Source organism: Canis lupus, chromosome 9 (assembly GCF_011100685.1).
Source record: "Canis lupus familiaris isolate Mischka breed German Shepherd chromosome 9, alternate assembly UU_Cfam_GSD_1.0, whole genome shotgun sequence".
Classification (NCBI taxonomy): domain Eukaryota; kingdom Metazoa; phylum Chordata; class Mammalia; order Carnivora; family Canidae; genus Canis; species Canis lupus.
The window spans coordinates 44,799,640-44,811,559 of NC_049230.1; the positions used below are offsets into that span (position 1 = coordinate 44,799,640).

The 11,920-nt window shown below is 45.5% G+C and overlaps 1 protein-coding gene across 1 annotated transcript; it reads left to right on the forward strand.

Annotated features, from left to right (window-relative positions):
• The first annotated feature begins 3,162 nt into the window (after positions 1–3,162).
• Positions 3,163–3,644, forward strand: LOC102152706 (thymosin beta-4). The gene has a single exon (XM_038548428.1). The coding sequence runs from the start codon at positions 3,188–3,190 to the stop codon at positions 3,320–3,322; it is 135 nt and encodes a 44-aa protein (XP_038404356.1). The 5' UTR covers positions 3,163–3,187; the 3' UTR covers positions 3,323–3,644.
• Positions 3,645–11,920: the final 8,276 nt, after the last annotated feature.

Consider the following 11,920-nt stretch of genomic DNA (forward strand, 5'->3'; position numbering starts at 1 on the left):
GCGCACGCACCGCGCCGCTGCCCTTCCAGCCTACTCCTTCCTCGCAGGGGTGGTGAGAGGTAAATGGTGGAAAGTGCTTTGTGAATAAACGTAAAAGCCTGGTATAAGTGTATGCAATATATGTTTTATTTGACAATTAAACCCTTGCGGAGAGAGAAGGGGCCCAACAAATGAGTGAACTAATGAGCGAAGCTAGCTAAGTGTAAGAAAAGGAGGTGGAGGGATCCCTGGGTGGTGCAGCGGTTTAGCGCCTGCCTTTGGCCCAGGGCGTGATCCTGGAGACCCGGGATCGAATCCCATGTCGGGCTCCCGGTGCATGGAGCCTGCTTCTCCCTCTGCCTGTGTCTCTGCCTCTCTCTCTCTCTCTCTCTCTCTCTCTCTCTCTGACTATCATAAATAAATAAAAAAAAAATTAAAAAAAAGAAAAGGAGGTGGAGAGGGCAAGGCCGGGGCCCCTACCCACGCTCCAGCCAGTTATTGTTGTCGGTGGAATTGGTGATGTGGGACTAGCATTGCCCTGGAAAGCCAGGTTTAGATTATGTGAAACCAATTAAAGTGCTCACCAGCTTGCAGACTCAGAACCTGAAGGTAAACTGTAAGGTAGTACTATGCATGAATCCAGAAAAACTTTTGCACTAGTTTTTATGTTACTAAAATAGATTCCACACTATTGCATTGGTCCAGACTAGCAATGTATTTGAGTGTTTTAGCTAAGAGAAACCTTAATGGAAACAGGTGGTGAGCATAGCCAGTTGAGGTGGGCAGAGATATTTCTTTGGTACCCGAAGTTCTCAGTGCATCCCAGCACAGCATATGCTTTGATGTGGAAAACAAAGGCAGAAGAAAAATTGCTAAATTTTCTTACTCCCTACAGCCCAGTGACAAGACCTTGAAACAGGCAGAGTGACATTCCTCTAGGGACTCAATGCCTCCATGTTGATACTTTGTTAAGGGCAGAAGGGAATCTTAGGATCCTGTAAGTCTACTTTAACATATAGAAATTCCTTTAGAAATTTTCTTTATCTCTAACCCCCCAAGATACATGTTGGAGATCATCCCCCAAGCATATGACCTAACAATATTCATCTGAAGGGGCCCATGACATTATTGTATCAGACAGTAGTAAATGGCCTTTTCCCAACAATAGCTACCCCATCAAGGTCCTGGAAACCCTGCTTCCAAAATTCCTTAGAGACTTAAGGTGTCTCTAAGCCCTCCCAACTTAAAGTATATGAACAGGCCGCTCCTCATGACCCCAGAGCAGCTCTTTCTGCCCACAGGTCCTGTCCCCGTGCTTTCATAAAATCACCTTTTTGCACCAAAGACATTTCAAGAATTCTTTCTCGACCCTTGGCTTTGAACCCTAATGTCTTTTCCTACCTCATGCTTCACCCTGATTCTGTTCCCACCAAGCCATTGAGTGGGCTGGTCTGAGGGTCCCCAGGGATTTCCCAGTTGTTGAATCTCTTATTTTAAGATTTATTTATTTACTTGAGAGAGAGAGCGCGCGAGAACACAGAGGCAGAGAGAGAGGGAGAAGCAGACTCCTTGCTGAGCAAGGAGTCCAATGCAGGGCTCGATCTCAGGACCCTGGGATCATGACCTGAGCCGAAGGCAGAAACTTAAACGACTGAGCCACCAGGAGTCCCCTAGTTGTTGAATCTAATTCAGGCCTGATTTTACTAGACTTCTGTACTGCATTTGACACTGTTGTCTCCCTTCTTGTCTGAAGTTTCTTCATATTTTTAGTGGAGCCCCTCTTTCCTAGTTCTGCTACAGCCTCTCCAGATGCTCCATCTCCTTTGCACGCACCTCTGCGTGGCCTTTTCTTGTTGGTCCTCTCAGGGCTTCATCCTTTACCGTCTTCCTCCGCAGCTCATTCTACCTGAGCAACTCATCTTCGTGGCTTCTACTCCACCTCAAATTGCATTAATGACTCTCAAATCTAAAAAAAAAAAAAAAAAAAAAAATGACTCTCAAATCTTCATCTTCAGCTTAGACCCTTCTCATAAACACAGGAACCAGACACTTCCCATAAGCACCTCTAACTCAACATGCCCTCGCAACCACCCTTTCCTTCCAGATGAATGAAGGGCCCAGAGCTCTGATTTATGCTGAAGTCTTTTTTTCTTTTTTCAGATTTTGTTTATTCATTTGATAGAGAGCAAAAGTAGCAGAGCAAGAGGCAGAGGGAGAGGAAGAAGCAGGCTCCCCACTGAGCAGAGAGCTTGATAAGGGGCTCGATCCCAGGACCCTGGAATCATGACCTGAGCCAAAGGCAGATGCTTAATCAACTGAGCCACTCAGATGCCCCATGCCAAGATCTTCAGAGCTACAGTTGGATCTGAGAGAACCTGGGACAGCCACCCCCCACCCACCCTTGGCAAGTCCCAGGTAAGGTGGCCTTGGAAAACAAGGAATGGTCTAAATAATTAACCCATGGAACTACTTAGAGAGTAATAATCAATCCCCAAATGAAGGGTCTTCATTAGAGTTCAGGTGAGGTCCAGGTCAGCATGTGAAGAAATTCCATGTGGCCAAGGTACATGAATGAGGGAGCCTTTTATGGAACATCCTTGGCCTGGATCATAGATGGAGAGAGAACAATTACAGACACTGATCTGGTATCTCTCTCCACTCACCCAATTTCCTTCCATAGGTAGTTTTCTGATGGAAAACTTGAACCTCTCCAAGCATATTCTGAAAGTGAAAAGTGGTTTCCCATGTCTGTTTCCCAGGGCTGAACCTCTGCCAATAGTCTGGGGACTCTATCTGGCCCTGGCATCATTGGGAATCCAGCAGCCTCGTGTTACAGTTTGGTTCCCCACGTCACATTGTCTGTCCCGATCACAAGGCAACAGGGAAGCATCTCAGTGGGCCAGAGAGAACAGGGAACAGTTAAAGAGGAAAATTAAAAAAAAAAAAATTTCTATTTATTCACGAGAGACACAGAGAAAGAGGCAGAGACATAGGCAGAGGGAGAAGCAGGCTCCCCACGGGAAGCCCGATGCAGGACTCAACCCCAGGACCCAGGGATCATGACCTGAGCCAAAGGCAGGTGCTAAACCACTGAGCCACCCGGGTGCCCAGTTAAAGAGGAATTAGTTATTCGCCAGCGACCACAGCGCAGACCGGATCCCTCTCTATCCAGCTCGCTCGTGCGCCTCGCTCCGCTTCCTCTGCAACCATGTCTGACAAACCCGATATGGCTGAGATTGAGAAATTCGATAAGTCGAAATTGAAGAAGACCGAAACGCAAGAGAAAAATCCACTGCCTTCGAAAGAAACGATTGAACAGGAGAAGCAAGCAGGCGAATCGTAATGAGGCGTGCGCCGCCAATATGCACTGTACATTCCACAAGCATTGCCTTCTTATTTTACTTCTTTTAGCTGTTTAACTTTGTAAGATGCAAAGCGGTTGGATCAAGTTTAAATGACTGTGCTGCTCCTTTTCACATCAAAGAATGGAGAACTACTGACAACGAAGGCGCCTGCCTTTCCCATCTGCCTGTCTGGCTGGCTGGCAGGGAAGGAAAAGAACTTGCATGTTGGTGAAGGAAGAAGCTGGGTGGGAGGACACTGAGATCTAGAGTAAAAAACCAAGCTGGCCCAAGGTATCTTGCAGGCTGTTAAAATGCAGTTTAATCAGGTGCCAAATGAGTTCAAATGAGTTTAATTGTTGGAATGCACAATTTTTTAATATGCAAATAAAGTTTTAAAACGTGAGAAAAAAAAGGAATTAGTTTCACAGGGAAGGTGATAGAGTCAGAACAGTCTGAGGGGAGGACTCTCACTTGAAGGATGCCAGCTCGTAGATGCTCAACAGGAGGAGGGTCTGATCATATCTCATCCCAGGTGTCCAGGAGCCCTTAGCTGGCCTGTAGTTCACTCAGCATGTCACTGGAGCCTGGAAGTAAAAGAAAGAGCATGAGTGGGATAGAATGAGGAGGTCCAAGTGGAGAAGTGTGCTGTGTCCACGTGGATTTGAATTGTATGTGACTTTGGTAACAGAGAGTCGACTGAATAGTCCTGTCACCAGCAGGAGGTATGGCCACATAGATATTCTCATTAGCCAACTGATTCACTGTGGACAGTGGGTGCTGGACAACTGACTGTATTTAAGGGTCCTTGGGGCCACCAGGTGGTGCAGTTGGTTAAGCATCCAACTCTTGGTTTCAGCTCAAGTCATGATCTCAGGGCTGTGAGGTTGAGTCAGGCTCTGTTCTCAGTACAGTCTGCTTGAGATTCTCTCTCCCTCTGGCTCTACCCCCCTCCCCATGCATGCACTCACTCTCTGTCTCTAAAATATATAAAATAAATCTTAAAAAAAATAAATAAAATAAAGGGCCTTCGTCCATGCCCTCCACAACCATAGGGTAACTGGAAGCCAAGGATGGAAATGTGGTATCTGAAAAGTTCATGGAAGGAGAAGACACTAAGAAGTGGCGGTAGCTGGGCTGGAGCGGGAGCTGAAGTAGCCTGAGAAGGTGGCACTATCCCCCAGCATCACCAGGATGGATTTGTCTTCATGTGAGAACTGTGGGTTAGAGGGGAAATCCAAGGAGATTTAGGAATTAAGAGTTGGTACAATCTTTGCACTGCCTGTCACATATGGTGGCATAAGGCAGGGTGTTGGTTTTAACATGGGGCCACCTGAAGCCCTGCACACCTGCTTGGCTATAGTTTCTGGCTAGGAAAGAATGATGGGTCAGGCACCACATTTGGACAGAGACTGCCCCTACCTGGGTATATGGCCATACCACTTGTCTCTCCCCAAAAGTCCTTCCTGGACAGCCCTACTTCCCTCTGAGATGCCTATACAGCATCTCTTAGATCAGCAGCAAGTGAGGCAAATAGCATCCAGTTTTTCTGGGCTGAGGATTCAGGGTTAAAGTTGCCCACTCTTGTTGGTCCTCTAGATTTCTTTTTTTTTAATTTTTATTTATTTATGATAGTCACAGAGAGAGAGAGAGAGAGAGAGGCAGAGACATAGGCAGAGGGAGAAGCAGGCTCCATGCACTGGGAGCCCAACGTGGGACTCGATCCCGGGTCCCCAGGATCACGCCCTGGGCCAAAGGCAGGCGCTAAACCGCTGCGCAACCCAGGGATCCCTCTAGATTTCTTTTCAGAAGCTTTGGCTAGTAAACTTGAATTGTCTAGAAGAAAGATATACCCCCTGGATCATTGTAAACCTTGGGATGTAAGGTAACTGTTCAAAATTTGAGAGGCACCTTGGGCATGCCAGTAGCCCATTGGAACAAACATGTACTTACAAGCCAAGATCTTCGATCATTTGCCATATGCAGTCCTTCCTTCATCTTTGAAGGGACGGGCTTGGTAAATTGTCACCAGTGTCCCACAAACATTCTTTCACCTGGTTTGGCCTTTTCTTTCTAAAGAGAATATTCATTCAAGTTACAAGAAAGCAAAGGATAAAAAAACCACAAAGTTGTTTTGCAAAGTTCATACATTTTTCTCCAAATCCAAAGATACTTTGCTAGCTTGTTACTTGATGATATTTAATGTATATACTAATACCTTTCAGCATCTCAAATAAAGTTGTGATTGAAAATCATTTAAGGGGCAGCCCAGGTGGCTCAGAAGTTTAGCACCTGCCTTCGGCCCAGGGCGTAATCCTGGAGTCCCAGGATTGGGTTCCACGTCAGGCTCCCTGCATGGAGCCTGCTTCTCCCTCTGCCTATGTCTCTGCCTCTGTGTGTGTGTGTGTGTGTGTGTGTGTGTGTGTCTCATGAATAAATAAATAAAATCTTAAAAAAAAAAAGAAAAAGAAAAAGAAAATCATTTAGGGAGCCTGAGTGGCTCAGTGGTTGAGCTTCTGCCTTCGGCTCAGGGCATGATCCCAGATTCCAGGATTGAGTCCCATATCAGGCTCCCCGCAGGAAGCCTGCTTCTCCCTCGGCCTATGTCTCTGCTTCTCTCTTGTGTGTCTCTCATGAATAAAGAAATAAAATCTTAAAAAAAAAAAGGAAAGAAAATAATTTATATTGGAAGCAGTTTCTATGTACTCATTTGGATTTTCAAAAGGAAGTTAAGTCACCCAACTTCTTGGAAGTAGTGGTTAAGTTGTGTCCCATGAGGAAGCTCCCTCTGTCCATCGCTCTAAGAGAGGCAGGATAAGTTCTCTACTGTTCAGACTTTTGAAGCAAAAAAAAGAACAAAATAAACCTTTCTAGAGGAGGGCTGAAAAAGCAGTGTAGCTAATTTGACTGTTAATAAATAATCACTGCTTTATTACTGAGAGCAGAAAACTGGGACTTCTGAAAAACTTCCTCTACTGATCCTTATCTCTTGAGGTTTTTTTTTTAATATTTTATTTATTCATGAGAGACAGAGATGGAGACACAGGCAGAGGGATAAGCAGGCTCCACATGGGGCTCGATCCCAGGTCTCCAGGACCACACCCTGAGCTGAAGGCGGCGCTAAACCGCTGAGCCAGCAGGGCTGCCCATCTCTTGAGGTTTTAAAACTTCAAGATAACAGGCAAAAAAGGAGCCAACTAATTAACCTCTGGCCTAGCAAAAAAGGAAGAAACCTCCTTTGATCTCTGACCAGAATTTTCTAAGCTACAGAGTAAATATTATCTTCATTGTAAGCAACAGAAACCAACCCTGGCCAGCTCCCACAAAAAGAGAGGGACTTATTAGAAGTATAATGGGGTGGGGAGCCTGGCTGGCTCAGTCAATAGAGCACGTGACTCTTGATCTAGGGATTGTGAGTTCGAGCCACACATCGGGGGGAAGGATAGAAATTACTTAGAGAAAATTTTTTTTAGAGGGGCAGCCCCGGTGGCTCAGTGGTTTACCACCACCTTTGGCCCAGGGTGTGATCCTGGAGACCTGGGATTGAGTCCCACGTCGGGCTCCCTGCATGGAACCTGCTTCTCCCTCTGCCTGTGTCTCTGCCTCTCTCTCTCTCTCTCCGTGACTATCATGAATAAATAAATAAAAAATCTTAAAAAAAAAAAATGTTGTGCCTTACTTGTCCCTTTCACCCCAGCCAGGGATTTCAGGAAGAATCTGTTATCAGCAATGGGGTCCTGGGGCGAGCTCCTACTTATTCACAAGAGCTGCCTCTCATAGGAATTTTTTAAACTGGTTATTAAGCATGACCATTATTTTAAATTATATACATTTACAATTAAATTCTATTAAAAATATGGGACACCTGGATGGCTCAGTCAGTTAAGCGTCTGCCTTCAGCTCAGGTCATGATCTCAGGGTCCTAGGATTGAGCTCTACATTGGGCTCCCAGCTCAATAGGGAATCTGCTTCTCCCTCTCCCACTGCCCCTACCCCTGCTCATGCCTTCTCTCTCTCTCTCACACACACAAATAAATAAAATCTTTTTAAAAAATAAAGGTAATATATGTATATACTCAAAGCTCCTCACCTCCTAAATATATTTGTTGGGGAAGGACATGGAGGATGCATGACTGCTGCTGCCCTGTGAATGGGATCCAGGCACTCAGAGGAGCCTCAGCCCCTCCCCTGTCTCTGGAATGTGAGTTCTGCAGGCCCTCCTCTCGCACAACCTTGAGTTAGTGAGGTGGTGCTGAGAACATCTGCACCCAGTAGATGTGACTGGACCCAGGTAAGGCCTCTATATCAACTTTTCAGATGTGGTGAGTGGGTGTGGAGAGCTACTGTCTCATAGCTCCCCAAGACAAACCTCATTCCCTTGCTTATTAAACTTGCCCCCTACCCAGCTGGAGTGATTTGTCTCCTCCTCCTGTCTCTCCCTGCCCTCTGCATGTGGGCCAGTTTCAGATCACAGCCGGGAAGCCCCGGGGGAGCCTGCAAACCAACGTTCCTATTTATGCTCTTGAGGCTATCGATCATATCTGTTTGATAGAAATGCCACGTAATGGTGTCCTGCTGGCCTGTCTTCTCAAGTTTGCGATCAGTGACTTCATGTTGGTAGCTGGAAGTTGGCCATGATGGGAATATTTACACCATAGGAATCAGTACATGCTGTAAGTTGGGGCTTTTTGTTGTTATTGTTCAACATCTACCAGCCTACCACTACTACAAGCAAGCTGTGGGAACAGGGAACACCTTCCCCTTTCTGAGGAAACCAGTTGGGGGGCAATAGGGCAAAAAGGTGAGACATGAACTGCTAGAAATATGTAGGAAAGCCCTGGGAAATGGTGAATGTTCCTGACTGATAATTAGAAAGAGAGGGGTTCTGGGGCACCTGGTTGGCTCAGTCTGTAAAGCATGTGACTTCTGATCTCAGGGTCCTGAGTTTGAGCCCATGTTGGGTGTAGAGATTACTAATAACAATAAAAAAAGAGACAGAGGGGTTCTCATTTCCGTGAATGGAACACCATGTTTGATATCATTTTGGCTTCCTTATATGGACAAAATGTTGCCCAGGCGCTCTTCTTGATTTTGGCCTGGAGGTATTGCTATAGCAGACACCTGGCTACCTGTACCAGGGACCCTCAGAGGATGTAGGTCAAAAGAAGATGAAAAGCTCCCCCAAGGAAACAGTGGCTATTCAGTTCAGAAGGATGCACAAGATGATTTTCATCAGGGGCGGTGAGAGGAGGCTGAGGCTCCTGCATGGTCTTGGGTCCTGATGCCTTTTTCCTGGCTGAGGGAGAAACCTGGAGATCCTCCGGGTTGAGAAAGCTTTTCTCGGAGAGGCACAGCAGGTGTGATGCTTGGCTGGGGCCATGGCACAGGCAGGGCAAGCGGAGTTCTATATTTTTCTGTCATAACATCCTCACAGCTAATCACCTGTCACTCAGGAGCACGATTTTCTTCGAGGATCATTGGCAGGAGGCTTCTGATCAGACAGCAGAATAAGAGCCAGGCATCAAATGGACCTGAGCCAGGTCCTCAGGCACGAGGACCTCATATGGACAAGAAGAGTTTGTCAGATTGGAAGCAGGTCCAGGACGCAGGATGCTGAGACCAACCTGGTTTTAGTTTTTAATTTTTAAATTAAAAGATTTTTTTAAAAGATTTTGTTTCTTTGACAGAGAGAGAGTACAAGCAGGGGGAGCTGCAGGCAGAGGGAGAGGGAGAAGCAGACTTCCCACTGAGCAGGGACCCCAATGCAGGGTTGATCCCAGGGTCCTGAGATCATGAGCTGTGCTGAAAGTAGACGAAGTTAACCAACTGAGCCACTGAGGTGCTCCTCAACCTGGGTTTTTTTTTTAAATATTTTATTTATTTATTCATAGACACAGAGAGAGAGAGGCAGAGACACAGGCAGAGGGAGAGGGAGAAGCAGGCTCCATGCAGGGAGCCCGATGCGGGACTCGATCCCAGGTCTCCAGGATCACACCCTGGGCCAAAGGCAGACGCTCAACCACTGAGCCACGCAGGCGTCCCTGAGCTCGGACTTTTTGACTGTGTGTCATTTCTTTTACTTGTGCCCTGTCCTCAGTCAAGGACAATGGTTAGAAAATATTTATTATTAGGATTTCTTAATTCCTTTTTGCCTCTTACTTAAGAAAGCCATGGTGAGAGCAAAGCTATCCTGTGCTGTTTCCAGTGACAGATCTTTAGACTGTAGCTTGATTCTGGTGGGTGGTCTTAACGTTCTGGAGCAGATTTCTCCCATGGCATAATTGTTTGGAGCTTTTACTTCCTTATCCATACCCAATAATCCAGATTTGCTTACTATCTCTTGGGCTGTTGCTTTGGCTTTGCTTACAAAAAGTGATTGGAGACTTGGCAAACAGTCTGGCAGTCTGGTGGATTGTTAGGACCTAACTTCAGACTCGGTTAATGAATCATCCACTTTGGCTGTGTCTGCAATAGGGTCACAGTGATGCCAAATTGTGATCCTGGTTTGATCTGAGAAGTATTGGAGACAATGGAAATATGCATAATGTTTTTCCAGCACCTCACACTTCCAACTCAGAAAAGTGTTAGGAGGCTTCGGGACTAGAGGCTCTTTCTGCTCTGCTGAGGGATGATGTGAACAATAAAAACAGTAATGATGACTTCCCAAAGTTACCTGTGAAGTTGGTGCCAGCGAGATAAGCACCACATTTCTGATTATAACCAATGAGGACGATGCCCTGCTTTCCTGTCCCTCATCATGACCCTCAACACATCTCCACTCAACTCTCTGTCTAGGAATTTACCTTATCAGTGGATCTGCAGAAAAGACCAACTTTTTAAAAAGGAGCAGATAATGGGGTGTGTGGGTGGCTCAGTCAGTTAAGCAACCGACTCTTGGCTTGGGCTCAGGTCTTGATCTCAGGGGTCGTGGGATCAAGCCCATGTGGGGCTCTGAGCTCAGCAGGGAGTCTGCTTGAGATACTCTCCCTCTGTTTCTCCCACCAGATTAGTGCCCGCACCCCCCCAAAAAAGAAATAAATCTTTTAAAAAAAGGAACAGATAAAACACATATAAAATCTGTAATACAACATTAATCTACAGAAAAAATCTTTTACAGGGAACTCTCAATTAAATGGAATGCACTTTTTGTTTGAATCTATCTTGATTTAAAATTTGTTGAATCAGGATGCCTGGGTGGCTCAGTGGTTGAGCATCTGCCTTTGGCTCACGGTGTGATCCCAGAGTTTCCGGATCGAGTCCCTCATCAGATTGAGTTCCACATTGGGCTCCTCACTGGGAGACTGCTTCTCCCTCTGCCTCTCTCTCTGTGTCTCTCATGAATAGATAAATAAAAATCTTTTTAAAAAATAAATAAATATAAAATTTATTGAATTATTTTTAAAAATATTTTATTTATTTATTCATGAGAGAGAGAGAGAGACAGGCAGAGTGAGAAGCAGTCTCCATGCAGGGAGCCTGATGTGAGACTCGATCCCGGGTCTCCAGGATCACACCCTTGGCTGAAGGCAGCGCTAAACCGCTGAGCCACCGGGGCTGCCCCTGAATCAATTATTTTTTAAACTAAGTGGACTTGGAAGACTTTTATAATTTAAATGTTCATTTTGTAGTAAACAGGCTTTTTTATAATGGAACTTGAATTTTTTGGTAGGACACCTTATTTTTTTCTTTCATTCAGAGATGTCCAGATGTACTTTATTTTTTTTGTCCTGATGTACTTTAATATTTTTTCTCTACTTATAGTATCTTATCTTTTGAATAAACTCTTATTTGAAAATCCAAAAAGTATTTTATTCTTGGGCTAAAATACTTTCCATATTTTTCTCACATCTATTTCTAGTCCTTCAATTTCCTTCCTGAAGCAACCTATTACTATTTCTTTTTTTTTTTTAATGATTTTGTTTATTTATTCATGAGAGACACACAGAGAGACAGAGACACAAGCAGAGAAAGAAGCAGGCTCCATGCAGGGAGCCCAATGTGGGACTCGATCCCAGGATTCCAGGATTCCAGGATTCCAGGTTCACGCCCTGGGCTGAAGGCGGCGCTAAACCGCTGAGCTACCCGGGCTGCCCCCGGAGGAAGATTTGAATAATCAAGTGGATAGGATGACCCATTCTGTGGATAGTTAGGCCTCTTTCTACAATTACTTCAGCCATTGCCCAATGAGTTCATGAGCAAAGTGACCACGGGGGCAGGGATTGAGGTTATGTGCGCTCAACAACATGAACTTCTACTCACCAAAGCTGAATTGGTTGTAGCCACTGCTGAGTGCCAGATCTTCAAGCAGCAGAGACCAACACCAAGGCTCCAGTATGACACCATGGCAATCAATCAGCTACCTGGTGGCAGGTTGGTTCCTTTGGATTGTTTCCATCATGGAAGGGGCAATGTTTTATTGTTACTAGAATAGATACTTCATCTGGACATGGATAGTTGGCAGTACCTCACAGGGTGGAGGAAGATTCTCTAGAAGGCTGTGTATGCCCTGAACTAGTATCCAATAAATTCATGGGTCTGGGAATCAAGGGGAAGAAATGGTGTGTGGCACCACTAATTACTACCCCTAGTTGCCCACTAGC